The sequence below is a fragment of the Panthera leo genome, chromosome B1 (genome assembly GCF_018350215.1).
Source record: "Panthera leo isolate Ple1 chromosome B1, P.leo_Ple1_pat1.1, whole genome shotgun sequence".
Taxonomy (NCBI): domain Eukaryota; kingdom Metazoa; phylum Chordata; class Mammalia; order Carnivora; family Felidae; genus Panthera; species Panthera leo.
Window position 1 is genome coordinate 184,482,541 of NC_056682.1, and position 16,610 is coordinate 184,499,150.

Consider the following 16,610-nt stretch of genomic DNA (forward strand, 5'->3'; position numbering starts at 1 on the left):
ACATGAAATGCCGTAGAAAGAATCAGTACATTCTCCAGCAAGAGCAACACTGAATTCACTACTATTTCCCTTTCATTATTAAATGCAGAGTTTTGAAGACTTTCGCGTGCAGCCATGATAGAGTAACGGAAACCAGACTGACCACCTTGGCCCTCAAAAAATCTTTTAAACGGGGCGCCTGGGGGGCTCAGTCGGTTGAGCGTCCGACTTCGGCTCAGGTCATGATCTCGCGGTCCGTGAGTTCGAGCCCCGCGTCGGGCTCTGTGCTGACAGCTCAGAGCCCGGAGCCTGTTTCAGATTCTGTGTCTCCCTCTCTCTGACCCTCCCCCATTCATGCTCTGTCTCTCTCTGTCTCAAAAATAAATAAAAACAGTAAAAAAAAAAAAAAAAATTTAAAAAAATCTTTTAAACAGACAAAATAACATGAAACTGCGGCTTTAACATAATGGACAACTGGCAGCCGAAATGGGGAATGGTGAGAGAAGGGAAGGGTTGAGGGGGAGGACAGCTGCCAGTTTGCCGCCTGCGCAGAGTTGGCAACAGAGGACAGAAAGCCCAAACAGAGCTCAGGGAATGGATGAGCAGAGCTGGGAACTCGTGGAGGCCAGGGCGGCTAGAATTCACAGGGCAGAGCACTAGTGAATGCACATGTGGGGCATCCCAGCCAGAAAGCAGGACGCGGAGAGAGAGGGAGCTCCACGGTTTGCTACGACTCCCCTCGAGTCCGTAGCTGAGTACTGATCGGCACACGCAGGCAAAGGAAGCATCCAGAGCGCTGGAGAACCACTGGAAAGGAGCAGGCGGAATAATCGCCAGACACCCAACAGGACACGGGGTCGGTGTCTACCAAGCAGTCCGAGGGAGAAACCTCCTAAAACCCAAGCATCAGGTGCGGTCCTGAGAAGGGTACTGCTTCAGGAGCGGGGAGAAATCAGCCCTACCCCACAGATGCTCTAGTCTTGCCCAAAAGCTTGAAGATAAGCCTTCGAAAGCAAGGAACGACAAACCTTTTCTGTACAGGATCAGGTAATAAATATGGAGCTTGGCAGGCCATCTGGTTTCTCTGTCACATCTATGCTGTGATCGTAGCACAAAAGGAACTACAAACCCAATGTGTAAATGAACAGGCATGACTAGAGGCGGTCTGCACGCTGGGGTATGCCAAATCCTGCTGGAGAATACCAAACTATAGCCAAGTAACAACTGTGTTCCAGAACAAAGCTCAAAAATATGTAAAGGAATAAGAAATATCCAGTATACAAGGTAAAATTGATACTTCCAGCACTGAATCAAATACCAACAGGTATGTAAAGAAACAGGAAAACATGACCCATGACAAGGGGGAAAAACAACAAGAGCAACAACAATCAAATCAAACTGACTCAGAAATGACAAAGATGATCAGAGAGAAATTAAAGCCATTTACTGTAACTATATACCGTATGTTCAAGTGGTTTAAAAAAAAAAAAAAGAAAAAAAGAATGAGCTTGTTAGGTAAAAACATAGAAAATATTAAAAAGACCCAAATTGAACCTTTAAAGTTTTTTTTTTTTTTTAATTGTCTGAGTGGAAAAATAGCCTAGATGGGAGTAACAGAAATTTAGACGTGACAGAGGAACGATCCATATACATGAAGGCACAGTCTTAGAAATTACCCAAAATGAAACCCCAAGGGACCAAAAATACATGAAAATGGGCCCCCAAGTGGGGTTGGGGAGATGGAAAAATTTTTGAAAAAATTATGGCTGCAATTTTCCAAAAATTACATCAAAAGACTCAAGAAGCTCAGAGAACTTCAAGCACAAGAAACACGAAGAGAACTACAAGGTGCATCATACATAGTAAAATTACTCAAAATCAGTGAAAAAGAGAACATCTTAAAACCAGAAGAAAAAAAGACACTGTACAGAGGAACAAAGATTAAGAATGATATCAGATTTCTCACTGGGAACAATGTAAGAAAGAAGACAGAGCAGCAATACCAATTCTACATAAATTCCTCCAGTACCCTGAAGAGGAAGGTACAGTTCCCACTTCATTCATTAGGCCAGGATGACCCCAACACCAAACCAGAAAAAAATAATCGTAAGAAAACTAAAGACCAATAAACCTCATAAACACAAACTCAAAAGTTATTAACGGAATTTTAGCAAATCAAAACCACAGTGTATAAACAAGGTAACAGATCATGACCAAGTGTTAGTTAGCCCAGGAATGCAAGCCTGCTTTAATGTTTAATGTTGCAATCAGTGCAACTCACCAAATTAACAATCTTTTACAAAATGATCATCTCATTAAATGCAGGAAAAAAGCACTTGACAAAATCAAACACTCATTCATGAGAAAGATTCACAGAAAACTAGGAACAGAAGGAAACTTCCACAACCTGCTAAGGGGCATCTGAGAAAAACCTATTGCTAACACCATACTGGTAAAAGAATGAATACATTCCTCCCAAGATTGGGACACAAGCAAAGATGTCTACGCTTACCATTTCTAGTCAACACTCACTAGGGATTCTAGCCACTTTGATAAGACAAGAAAAAGAAATAAAAGGCACGGATCGGAAAGGAAACATAAAAATTTTTTTCACAGACAACATGATTGTATATGTAGAAAGCTCTGAGGAAATATTTTTAAAAGTTGCTAAACCTAGTAAGCTCATCAAGATTACACGATAAAAGATTAATACACAAAATCAATTGTACTGTTTACAGACTGGTTACTTTGCATATGATCAATCTTAAAGTCACACCAAGTGAATAACCAGGCATTATCTATCTTTTGATGTAATTCAAAAGGGAATATGCCCCACTACTTACAAAAGAGTTTTGTCCCCTGAAACTGGACTTGAGTCTGATGATACCTCTACAAGAAATACAGGGATAGAATAAATGTTAAACAACATTACAGGATGCAAGCAAGCAAATCCAGAATGTGAGGAATTCTATGGGACAAATCACTCTGTTTTTTTCAACAAACAAGTGATTAAAGATATCCACCAACTACAGTGCATAAACCCTGTTTGGATCCTGTTTGAAGAACCAATTATAAAACAGTATTTATGGCTAATAGTATTTACGGGCTAATCAGAGAAATGTGAATACTAACTGCATGTTACGTTAAGGAACTGTTCATAGTTTAGGCATTTTAATAGTATTGTGATTACGGTTTTTTTAAAGGCTTTATTTCTTGAGGTGCATATATTTATGGATAAAATGTAATATCTACACTGGAGGTCACAGTAGAAGGTACATGTGAAATAAAATTAACTACATATTAATGACAAATGAAGCTGGGTGTGGGTGTAGGAGACTCTTTATACTGTTCTCTCTTTTATATATGGCTGAAATGTCCCACAATAAAAGGTTTTAAAAATGCTTTAAAGAAAAGGCAAGAATTAAACTCAAAGAAAATAAAGATGACCCCAAAAAATACTAAACCAAAAATGGATTGTAATCAGCCCTACATCATGTGAGATTTGGTTTTTCATTCGTTGACAATGGGAATATATGCTGGGAAATTTCTCAGAACTGAAGAACAGGAGTTTCCAGTTTGAAAGGATTTCCCTAATACCCAGCAAAATAAAATGTAACAGACTCACATCAAGATAGATAGTCACGAAATGTCATACCCCTAGGAACAAAAAGATTCAAAAAAAAGAAAAAACGACAGAGGGATCAAACAGTCGCAGATCATTTATGAGATCAGGAATGAACTTCTTGAACTTGAACTTCTCAGCAGCTAAAATGAAGACAAAGTAAATGGAACACTGCCTTCCAAAATCTGAGGGAAAAATATTTCCAACGTAGAATTCCATCATCCGCAAAGGTATCAATCAAGTATCGGCACAGATAAAGGTATTTCCAGAAACACAAGGTTCCAAAATTGTTGGACAGTAAAAATCAGGTTGGCCTCAGATTTCTACAGCACCACATTTAACTCTAGATCACTGTTCCTCACAAAGTGGCCACGAACTGGTGCTGGCAGGTCAACTGTTACCAGTTCCTGATGACACAAAGACAGACACCAAGAGTATGTATTTAGAAATTTTTATACCAGTTAGAGCACTTTCAGGTCTGTTCAAATTAACAATAAAAAATGTGGGCTTGTATTTTGTATGTCTTCTCTTTTCTTCATTTGCCTTTCATTTTACTTTAATTTATCTTTATCAGGTTTACAAAAGTATCTGACCCCAATGGGTAGGAAATAAAAACAAGAACCTAAAAAGGCAAACAGACAAAAGACCGATCCTTTAACACAGATCATTTAAGAAGTCCTGCTCTGAAGGACATGATGCAATACTGCAATTGTTCCAAGGAAAACATGTAATCTGAATAATTTTATAGTTGGGTCAGTGCCGCTCAAGAATAAAGCAGGTGGGCACCTGGGTGGCTCAGTCGGTTAAGTGTCCATCTTCGGCTCAGGTCACGATCTCAACAGTTCATGGGTTCAAACCCCGCGTCAGGCTCTGTGCTGACAGCTCAGAGCCTGGAGCCTCCTTCAGATTCTGCGTCTCCCTCTCACTCTGCTCCTCTCCTGCGCACACTCTCTCTCTCTCTCAAAAATAAATAAACATTAAAAAAAAAAAAAGAAACAAACATAAAAAAGTACCCGAGAAAAACTATCTTAAAAAAAAAAAAGAATAAAGGACTTCGTAGAACTCAGGTTATGTAGTCATATAATCTAAGTCCTTGCTAAAGAAACTGCAGGACTGCTAGGTGCCAGGCAGAAAGGGAAACCATTCCAGACTGGAGCATTTCTGAAAGCCCTAGGACAGATTTCTCTAAGATCTAAAAGACTGTGCTACATCTGAATGTTCTGAAAGGATTCAGACAACTGGCAGAGGGTTCGCGGTTGGAGCAGTGATAAGCACATAAATAAGCAAACAGCAGCTACAACAGTAAAACAATCCAAGAGTATTCTTAACTCCAAAGAAAACAAAAAGCTGTGTAGGAAAGAGCTTACTATGATTTCTTATATGGTTCAGCTATGAGCAGCATTTACACAGTTATAATAATGCAAACACTAAAATATGAATCTAACCCAAAAATTATGATGTAACCATATACAAATGGGGTAGTGAAAAGGTACAGATTCTGAGGTGGGGGGTGGTAGAGGTGAAGGGGAGAGGGCAGGAGAGGAGAGGAAGAAAGGTAAACCCTCCTCTTCCACAGGAAATAGATAATTCCAAAACTTGATAAATCAGGAAGTGGCAATGCAAGCATGTTTTGTATTTCACAGACAGGAAGGCAAATTCTAAAATAATTAGCCAGAACGGCTGACTGTAGTTGCTGCTGGGGAGGAGAAATGTAAGCGTGGAAACAGAAGCGTTGTTCTTTGTGATACCTCACAGAACTGTTTGATTCCATTGCCACGTAAAGATTTTGGTTTGACTGAAATTTAACTCATACCGTACAACCACTCTTCTAAAGTGTACAATTCAGCAGTTTTTAGAGTGTTCGTGAAGTTGGGCGACTATCACCACAATCTAATTCCAGACCATTGTCATCACCTCAAAAAGAAACCTTGAACCTGTCCACAGTCATTCCTCGTTCCCCAACCCCCAGCCCCTAGCAAGCATGCCTCTACTTTCTGTCTCAACAGATTTGCCTGTTTGGGGTATTTCATATCAACAGAATCATGCAACAGCCACATAGGAATTTTTATTGAAAATTTCCGATTAATGTGAGACTTTTACTTAAAAAGTAAAAACCACGAGAATATGAATGTTAGCCATAGGGGAGATAAATAAAGCAAGTACAGCAAAGGGGCTTCCAGGAAGCACCGAATCCATTTAACCACAGAATAAAAACGGAACCATATGGGCATTATGGTTACAGTATAAAATGTAAATAACGTAAATCCCAATACAAGAGGTCGGAGAAGTCCCAGAGAAAGTGGGAGACAGTGTAAGGACACTGGTGCTCTCATGTGTTAGAGGCAGAGACCAAAAGATATCATTTCAAAGTGAAAAATCGAGGGAAAGAGCAATAAGCAATATTCAAGGGCATAAAGGGTATTCCTAAAAAGAAATATAATCAACCAAAATTGGATAGTTCATTATCTCTCATTTTTAGATGGATGAAGACCATCTAAAGAAAGGATTAAATAGGATATAAAAAGCTAGAAAAGCAACCGTAAGAACAACAAAAAAAACAGAAGCAGCACACATTAAATAAAACAAAGCAAAGCCAACATACGCCACATAGTGAAAGAGAACAAAGAGAAGAAAACCAGGAAGCATCAAGTAATACAGCAAAACCAAGATCAAGTGTTATCTATTATACCCGCTATGAAAATGAGATAAATCTAGCCACTAAACGAAAGCCAGTCAGACAGGATCACAAAGCAAAATCCAGCCATCCCAGTTCATCACTTCTAAGATGCGCATTTTTTCACTACGACAGAGACAGGATTTTTAACGCCATCAGCCAGACGGAGGGCAGGATGTGGTTGGGATGGTCCCTCCCCACCCCCTCCACGTGCAAAATTGTCCCAGCCCTTCATGGTACCATCTCTTCAACTCGGCTCAATGCACTGCTGGAACTACACGTGTCACTGCCGTCATCTACGATTCGGTCCCCAAACGCAAGGGTATGACACGTGCAGTCAGGAACTAAAACGGAACAACAGGGCACACGTTGGATATTAGGGAAGTAAATACCCATCCTTGAAAGAATGATGACTACAATCGAGGGCTTTATGGGAACAAAGAGAAGGAAGATCCCCACAGCTAGAGCTGTGTCAGGGTCTGTTACTTAAACCCAGTCCAAAGGACCACCTGTCACTCACCAAGCGATGCCCACTGAAGGAGGAAGACGCAAATTCACCAGGAAGAGATGAAAGTTTAAAAACACCATGAATGACCGGTGTACAATTTGCTCATGACACAGGACTCTCTGAAGGCACTGAGGACACTGAGTTTAATTACTTGTAAACAAAGGAAAAGAAGAATACTGTTAAGTGAACCTCCACCTCGAGATCTTTGTGCCCTGTCAAAATTGCTCTTCGGAAAGTTTTACTGCTGGTTTGTTAACCTTTCCTTGACAAAAGATAAACTGAGATCTTGTGCGTTTTTCTTTCTATTCAAAATCACATCATAATCATTCAAGCATACTGCTTTAAATTTAATATTCAGACACAAGGCTTTTTAGAGGTTTGGTAGGAAGAACATGAGAACATGAGAACTGAAGATTACTCAGCTCTCCCTCCTTATTGGTACTTTCTACACATACTGGGGGTGGGGGGGGGGCAGAGGAAATTCATTCTGCTGCATGGCTCAGCACGATTCACAAATTGCAGGCTAGCATTTCAAATGTCATTTTTATTGATCTCCATTTGATGTTCCATTTGCCTTTCCTGGAGTAGACAAATTACGTTTATGGCATTTCCCTAATAGCAGACCTTGAAAATCTGAGTTTAAATGAGCTCTGAAAAAAACGTAACCAAATGAAGTTATCAACTAAACAAAACCATATGGATGCACATAAATTATTGCTTATTTTAGCATTAAAATATATCTTCTCTAAGACTTCATAGGTCACAATAAAGGTGCCAGCACACTACATAATAGAATAACATTTCAGGGCATGACAGGCAGCTAGAAACTATAAGGAAAGTCAAATCTCAGACACAAAATGTAAATCTGTCAACTGAACACATGAAATCAAAAGCATGGCTCAAAGAGTGAGGTTAAAAAAACAAATATCCAATCCTCTTCTGTAGCACCTAGCCATCTGTGCAGGACAGCCAGTTCCGTAATAAAAATCAAGTATAACAAGCTAATTTATATGGCTAGCTACATATTTCTTTTCTAGCAATTTGGAAAAGAAATTGCCAATGAAAAGCTATTGTTACTCCACAGTAACAGATAAAAGTTTGCTTTATAGAATAGGAATCACATTTAAATGCATTTTAATACTTTCAAATGGTGTAGTTATTTCCTAAGACCATTTGTAAATGAGTTGTAGAAAGTTCACTTAGAAAACAATTACAACGTCAAGTAACAGTACATCATCCTTTGGGTCATTTACACACAGGAACGAACTGCGAGTTTCCAGCTGAAGACACTCTAAGAGAACAGGTACTTAATAACACAGAATAATTAACTTAGTAAGCCCTTGATTTTAAAAAGCCAAAATTTTACATGTTTAGAGGAATGACTGATTTCAAATGTTTTACTCCAAAGAAAGCATATAAGAAAGCATGCAGCATCAATCACAGACAGAGCGAGGCAGTGAAATCAATGCCAGTGCATTTCAAAAAGCTTCAACTTCTACCCATCCTCCAAAACCTGTTCCAGTCCCATGTCCTTCAATGGTACTGATCAGCTAAGGCACAAGGTAGCTGTATCACTGCTGACCTCCGAGAACACCCAGCTTTTTTTCCTATAAATACTGTCTACATTTAACACATTCTTCTTAGCACGATGTTATCTTTGTGTATCTCAACTCCATTACTTGCATTTTAAGTTCTTTTTGAGACCTCAACAAAGAATGAATATATGGATGCATGGATGGATGGATGGAAGGAAGGAAGGAAGGAAGGGGAAGGAAGAGGAAGGAAAGAAGGAAAAAAGCAAACAAGCAAGCAAGCTTGGGCAACAAAATCCAAGGTTATGGGTTACAGATGATCTCAGATGTTGAAAATTATTTTATTAAGACATGTTCTCAGGGCGCCTGGGTTGCTCTGTCAGTTAAGCGTCTGACTTCGGCTCAGGTCACGATCTCATGGTTCATGGGTTTAAGCCCCGTGTCAGGCTCTCTGACAGCTTGGAGCCTGGAGCCTGCTTTGGATTCTGTGTCTCCTCTCTCTCTGCTCCGCCCCTACTCGGGCTCTGTCTCTCTCTCAAAAATAAATAAACATTAAAAAAAATAATAAAATTTAAAAAGACATGTTCTAAAGAATCAGCACTAGATTACAAACGACAGCATGACCTCTGAGAAATAACCTTTTGAAAATTCTTTAATTCTTCATATTTTAGCCAATGCTTTTATATTCCAATTAACATGAAATATGAATTTCAAAAATTATTATCAAAAAGCCATATTCTGGCAGCACAAAGACAGAACAGTGGTTTAGCTCCAGACTGAAATGTTCTTATACAAGGAAACAAGGTCACCAAGATGTTCTTATAGTTTAACTGAATCACCAATATCCTTATGTAATAATATAAAAAAGATGCTTATCAGGTAAAATTGAAATGGCAAAGTATAAGAGACTATGTATACATTATGATGACAACCTTGTAAAACAAACTTTAGCACAGGTCAAAAAGGCTGAGAGAAAATACTACAAAATGAACAAAATGAGGGGCTCAAGGGGAGAAATCACAGGTGATATTTTTCTACTTTGTACTTTCTGCATCTTTGGTATTCTATGTCATTACGATAGATCTCTATAGAACTCATGTTTTATCTACTTAGATCTCCTTAAATCAAATCAGCACATACCATATGTTAATCTGCGTCTGCTTTCATGTTTAAAAATGTTTTAGAATCAGGGGCATAAGTCTGCGTCACTGCTAAGCCATTCCAGTAGTAATGGCTTTAATGAAGTTCCTCATCTGCGCCAGGCCTCAATTTTCTCATCTAAGTAAATAAACTGCCTCAGCAAGATTAAATAATTCTCATGTGAAACACTTAGCCCACTAGCCCGCTCACAGTAGTGCTCAATTTACATTAACTTCCTTTTAAATATTTTGTACTGTTGACTGGATTCTCATATAGTAAATGGTCATCACTGATTAAGTACTTTGGTTAGGGGTGATCAAGTTATCCTGTGAAAAGCCTCCTCCATCAAAGGACTTCAAAATCCAAGAAGCTCAAGAAAGATGTTTTTAATAGAGCCTAGTTCTCCTTTCCACTTAGCCTACATAAGACCTCAGAATCCTTCTGAACACAGCAGCCCAGGGAGCCAGCGCACTTGCTGTGAGAGTAAAAACCTATTTGTCACCAGCAGCCCAGACCAGGGGCTTCGCAAGGAGCTTCTCCCAGCACACAGGAACAAGGCCTGTGACACAGAAGGAAGCGGCCTTTCACAGATCTCCAAAGAATTAAATCCAGGATTCAACTTCCAGTCACTCAATAAAACATTTCAACAATGTAGATTTTTAAAAATAAATGTCCACAGTTTTCGAAAAGTGTTTTGTTTCTTTTAGTGCTGCAAAATAGAAACATTATGATAAATCTTCATAACAGTGGATAGGGTCATGGATTCCTAGCTATATCATCAAAAAGCAAAGAAAACAAAAGCAAACATTTGATAAATTGGACTTGATCAAATTTAAAAACTCTTGTGCATCAAAGAACATCATCAAGAAAGTGAAAAGGCTATTTACAGAATAGGAAAAAGTGTGTAAAAATCCTGTATCTGATAAGGGTCTGATGTCCCTTAACATATAAAGAATTCCTGCAATTCAACAACAAGAATTACAACCCTATTAAAGATGAACGAGGGGCGCCTGGGTGGCGCAGTCGGTTAAGCGTCCGACTTCAGCCAGGTCACGATCTCGCGGTCCATGAGTTCGAGCCCCGCGTCAGGCTCTGGGCTGATGGCTCAGAGCCTGGAGCCTGTTTCCGATTCTGTGTCTCCCTCTCTCTCTGCCCCTCCCCCGTTCATGCTCTGTCTCTCTCTGTCCCAAAAATAAATAAAAAACGTTGAAAAAAAAAAATTAAAAAAAAAAAAAGATGAACGAGGGACTTGAATAGACATTTCTCCAAAGAAGATATACAAATGGCCAACAAGCACATGAAAAGATAATCAACATCATTACTCATTAGGGACCTAAAATTCAACACCACAATGACACATCACCTCACAAGTACTAAGATAATTAAAACATACACACACACACACACACACACACACACACACACAAAACAGTAAGTATCGACAAGGATGTGGAGAAACTGGAATCCTTGTACGTTGCTGGTAGGGATGTAAAATGGTGTAGCCACTGTGGGTAAGAGTTTGGTGGTTCACCAAAACACTAGACACAGAAATATCGTATGATCCAATAATCCCACTCCTAGGTATATATAGAAAAGACTTGAAAACAGAGACTCAAGCAGACATTCGTATGCCAATGTTCTCTGCAGCATTCGTCACAACAGCCAAAAGGTGGAAATGGTGTTCACTGATGAATGAATAGATCAACAAAATGTGGGGTGTGTGTGTGTGTGTGTGTGTGTGTGTGTGTGATGCAGTATTGCTCAGCCATAAAAAGGATGAGGTTCTGACACAAGCCACAACACAAATGAACCCTGAAAACATGCTAAGTGAAATAAACCAGGCACAAAAAAAGCCAAATCAGAAATACATAATTCCACTTACATAGGGTAACTAGAACAGTCAAATTCATAGAGACATAAATTACATGAGAGCTTACCAGGGTTTGGGAAGAACTGGAATGGGAAGCTACTGCTTAATGATCAGAGAGTTTCTGTTTGGGGTGACGAAAAGGTTTTGGAAATATATAATGGTGACAATCACATAACACTGTGACTACAATTGCCACTGAACTGTACATTTAAAATTATTAAAATGGCAAATGTTATGTTATATATATTCTACCATAATAAAAAGTTTTTAAAAAATGAAAGTAAATTTAAGGACCCAGGAAAAAAAACAAAACAAAAATAATAAATAGAAATGCCACCACATCAGCACCTTTCTGCACACTGCGTTCGGGATAGAGGAGGCTGACATCTTCGGTTATGAGCTTCTCGGGCAGCAAGTCTAGCTTCTGACAACTGGAAAAGAATTAAAAAAACATTTAATAAACTACCAAACTTCCTACCATCCTAGAAAACCCGGTATCACATTCTGACATTAAGAGGCCAATTAGAGCAGCTCAATGTTGTAAACAAGCATCTGTTTCAGGGGAAAACAAAACAAGGCACATTAAACTGGTAAAGTTCTAGAGTAGTACGAAGCAATACCTAACATATTAAAGCCCTGCAGGATTATCTCACAGTGATTTTAACAGACGTGCGGGAGAGTCGTATACAAGACTGTGTTCCAAGAAACCCAACAAAGCTGGAATTTTTCTAGACAAAATTTTCAGAAACTTCAACTGGAGCTGAGTCCAAGAAGATACCAAGCTGATAACTACATCCCTAGGTGCCTTCATCAGTCATATAGTAACTGTATAAAGGATGCTCACTCAAATGTTTAAAAAAAAAAAGTTTTTCTAAAACACTGCCTGAAATGATCACAACCTAGACTCGTTAGGGAGAAATCTATACTAACACCTCTGAATCTTAAAGGGAACTGTCTTTGAGACAGTTATTTACAATATCAGTAATCAGAGTTAAGTTGAGAGTAGGTCTAAACTCCAGTCCCTTGACCCAAAAACCATGTCTTCATCTATCCAAAGAGATTTATCTCATTTAATGCTCAAACTGCGTTTTTATTGGTTCACACATTCTCAAACAAATTGTCACATACATCAAAAATAAAAACATATATGTCCACAAAGTTGATATACCTTTTCATCTTCCCATTGAAAAAAATTACAGTCTTTTCTATCTCTACAGGCTGAGCAGGCATAAAACCTCCGTGATTCTTCTTTCCCTTGGTTCACCTTTACAAACAGAAGAGTGGGTCCTAGTTCCAGAAAGGGACAAAACATATCAACAACCGTCATCTACATCAAGTTCTTAGTTTTCACTGCCCTTAAATAAAGCTTGATTTGGTTTTACGCACAATTTGTCATAATTCAACCTACACTCTGTTTAATTACTTTTTTTTCCTCGTCACAATGTTTAGACACTGATGACTGAAGAAATGGCTTTTACAAACTAGTCTCTCCAGAAAGAAAATGCCGTAGTCAGTTGCTGTCTACATGATGAATGACCTGGCTCCTGAGACTAAAACATGGCCAGGGTCCAGAGAACTGAGCATTTTGCCACCTCCACCCAGTTATCCTTTCAGTGAAAATTTGGGCTTTTGGAGTTGGGCACATCCTCTCTCCATAAGTTAGAGGAAAACTAGGTCTGGTTTCTAAGCAATAGTTCACGCTATTCTTCTCCCTTTCTTTTTAAATTTTTATCTTTTATTTTAGAGAGGGAGAGCGCGCGAGGCGGGGGAAAGGACGGAGGGAGAGAGAGACACGGACACAGACACTCCTCAACAGGTTCCATGCTCAGCGCACGGAGGGAGGGGCGGGGAGGCTCGATCCCACCACGCTGGAATCGAGACCTGAGCGGAAATCAAGAGTCTGTGGCTCAGTCGACTAGCTACGCCCCTCTTTCTAACTTTTTAAAATAAAGATATCAAAACAACCAATGAAATCCACAAGTACTTGGCAACGGATTTACTCAATAACATGCATCCCCTTTGCTTAGACTGTCTCTTCCCTTGGCGGGGAGGGGGGGAGGGGAATGTAACAGCCACGGAGCCAAAACCGCAACAGTGAGGACTTCCTATGACAGTGTCTTAAATAAGCTGAAAACACTACGTCCCGAAGAAAGGGCGTTTTCTAGGGATCACACATGGTGGTAGAGAGCATGAAAATCTGGGAGCCGTAAGAAGCCCATGGCATCCTCAGGCTAACCCCCGCCCCTTGCGCCCGAAAGCTCGGCAGAGCCCAAACGCGCACCCACCGTGAGGGCACAGCGGGGCAGGCGTGGCGGGATCAGAAGGAAAAACCACCTCCACTCCCGAGCTCCCCTGAAGACCCGAGTTCCCCTCTTCCTCCACCGCTCCCAGCCAGTCCCTGGGGGCCGCCATCTTCCCGCCACCGTCCCGAAAGCCTCCGTGCAAACAAAGGAGTCTGAGAAAGAGTGCCGCCACGCGGCACGGGGAACTCACAGCGCCCCCGCGCGTCTAGGAGGAGCTGAGACCGCCGGGGCTGAGGCTACGCCCCGAAAGGCAGTCTCTTCTGCCCCTGGCTGCCCCCAAAGGGGTCCCTGGCGGGCACACCAGGGTAAGGGTTTGGGGAAATGGGGGGGGGGGGGGGAATATTTGCACGCAATTTATTGGACCTGTGCAATAAGCTCACCTATTATCTGCTCTACCCTTAGCACCCCAAGCACCATCCTCTCATAAGAATACAGCCAAAAGATGAGAGGACTCTTTGGAGCAAAGATTTGGTGGGGTTTTAAGACCAAAAGGCAGCATCACCACCACCAGTAGCTGACAATAGAAAGAGCTGCAGCAACCGCGTTTGAGGGAAACATCCTCTTCTTTCTTCCCCAAAGTGAGAGTCACGCTGTCATCTTCTACCTCTTGGGCAACTGTTAACAGTTGAACGTTATCGTTGCATATGCATCGACATCTATACATCAGAGAGAGAGAAATAAACCTGTCCCTCTTTGCATACGACATGATTGTCTACATAGAAAATGCCAAGGAATCTGCAAAAATAATTCCAGCTGAAATTGAGGTCAACAAGGTTGCAAGATATGAGATAAGGAAACATACAAAACCCATCCTACTTCCATATTCTAGGAATGATCACGTGAACGCCCAAATTAGAAATGAAATACCACTTACAACTGCTGAGATAAATGAAATACTTAGGTGTAAATCTAACAAACATGTCCAGAACTTGTATGTGGAACACTACAAAATGCTAATGACAAAATCAGAGGTCTAAATAAATGTAGAGACTGTGTCACTATGTTAAGAGTCAACATAGCAGGGATGTCAGTTCTCCCCAGGTTTAGTGCATGTACACGTTTAACACCATTTCTATCAAAATCCCAGCCAGACTTTTGCAGGTAAAGACATTATTCTGAAGTTTATAGGAAAAGCAAGGGAACTAGAGTAGCTAAAGGAACTTTGAAAAATAATAAAGAAGGAAGAATCAGTCTATCCAATTTCAAGACATTATAGCATACACACGCACATACGCACGGTTATGGGTGGGAAAGTAAAATTCTCCTTATAGTCCTAAAGAATTGATTTACATACACATATCTAACATCACACATTTAGTCCTACGGCAGATTAATTTAGAAATATTGCTCTTTTTCATGCACATTTCATACAGCGGTTTCACTCGATTCTCTCACCTGCACCTTCAGCATCTGGACTTAGACATAACGATGTCCCTGTTCAAGCTGTCCAGCACTGGTTGCCAGTGCACGTTATCTGCACTTATATGTCATTTGGATAGAAAATTCTAGACCCAGGGGTGCCTGTGGCTCAGTCAGTTAGGGTCTGACTCTTGGTTTCAGCTCAGGTCATGATCTCATGGTTTCGTGGATTCAAGCCCCATATCAGGATTCTCTTTCTTTCCCTCTCTCTGTCTCTCTCTGCCCCTCCACAACTTGCGCTGTCTCTGTCTCTCTCAACATAAATAAATAAACTTTAAAAAAATTTTAAAAAACCCTCTAGATCCAAACATGACGATACTTTGAGAAATTTCATCTCAAGACCTAACTACCCATTCTCATTAACACTAACACTTTTATTGGAAAAACTTTTTTTCCAGGTACAGATTTGTGATCTGTAAAAACACTTCTTTACAAAATTTGCAGTTGGATTCATGAACTCCTATCACCAAAAATAGTCACTGAATCCGTATTTTTCTAATTCTCCCTTTAACTCCCGACTCTGTGGGGTGACCTCTCTAAGCAGCCGAAGACAGTATGGATTTGCAGCCTTAACGGGTAAGCTTCCCCAAACAGTACAAGTATGACAAAGGTCGACCCAAATAAGGTACAGTACCCTTTAGTGTGAGAGAATCGGAAGGTTTCAAAATTAAGGCAGTTCCCCCTTTTCCGGGGGAAAATTTTGGGAAGGAAAAAAAAAAAAAAAACCCTCACCTTATATTCAGACATAGCTGGTAAAAGTCGTGCGTGTTGAATATTTGCTGAGAGGGGCGAGACTCTGACTTCACAACAATAAGCTGGGGATGTTTCTTCTTATCGTCTAATCTGTACAGGAAAATCCTTGGGTGGAAGAAAGCCGAGGGACAGAGAAGGATGCTCAAAAGGAAACCAGTGGCAGAGCTGGAGGTGGGTCTCCTGAGCCCTGAGCACAGAGCCGGACCCTGGGCTCGCAGAGCATAGTCTCTGACACCAGGCCACTAAGACAGGTCCAGTTCAGCGACTCCCCCACACCAGAGGACACGGGCAAACCGCCCAGCTTCCTATGGGACCCGGAAGTCTTACTCCTCACTTTGCCAGTAGAATGGAAGCTCTCCAATCTCCAAATCTACCGCAGAGAAAAGGGTTGAAGGCAGAGGAGCGTTTTGTGGTGATGCCTGACCGACTTCCCTGTCTTCTGTGCCAGAACCCCAGTTTCCCTCGGCAACCCTCCCCAACTTTAGCTCACGTGATTGGAGAGGTAGGAAGAACCACGGGGACTGGCTTGGGTTTGGGCAAATGCCCGGGCGCTTCTGCTAGAATGGTTGGGAAAGAAACTACAGTAGTTCAATGTTGCCGTCTTAGTGGCATCCGTGATGTTGATTTCTCGTGTGCCGCACAGGTTCAGCTTTCCCATCTCGCCTGGGGTAGGTGACTGGCTTGTCTAGGGTCGCGTTGGCCGAGCTAATTCGGCTCTGTTCCATGTGGCTCTCGTGCTCCTCCTGGATCCAGCGGGCCAGTCTGGACCTGTCTTTCTCATGGAAACAGCCGGAGCTCAAGAGTTAGGAC

The 16,610-nt window shown here is 40.9% G+C and overlaps 1 protein-coding gene across 1 annotated transcript in view; it reads right to left on the reverse strand.

Annotated features, from left to right (window-relative positions):
* ZCCHC4 (zinc finger CCHC-type containing 4) overlaps window positions 1-13,758 on the reverse strand; it is a 50,046-nt gene extending 36,288 nt beyond the window's left edge. The window contains exons 1-3 of the mRNA XM_042936769.1: window positions 13,611-13,758; window positions 12,494-12,612; window positions 11,674-11,756 (exon numbers count right to left, since the gene is read on the reverse strand). Of these exons, the coding sequence (XP_042792703.1) occupies window positions 11,674-11,756; window positions 12,494-12,612; window positions 13,611-13,737 (329 nt within the window). The 5' untranslated portion in view covers window positions 13,738-13,758. The remainder of the gene's footprint in view (window positions 1-11,673; window positions 11,757-12,493; window positions 12,613-13,610) is intronic.
* Between the last annotated feature and the right edge of the window lie 2,852 nt (window positions 13,759-16,610).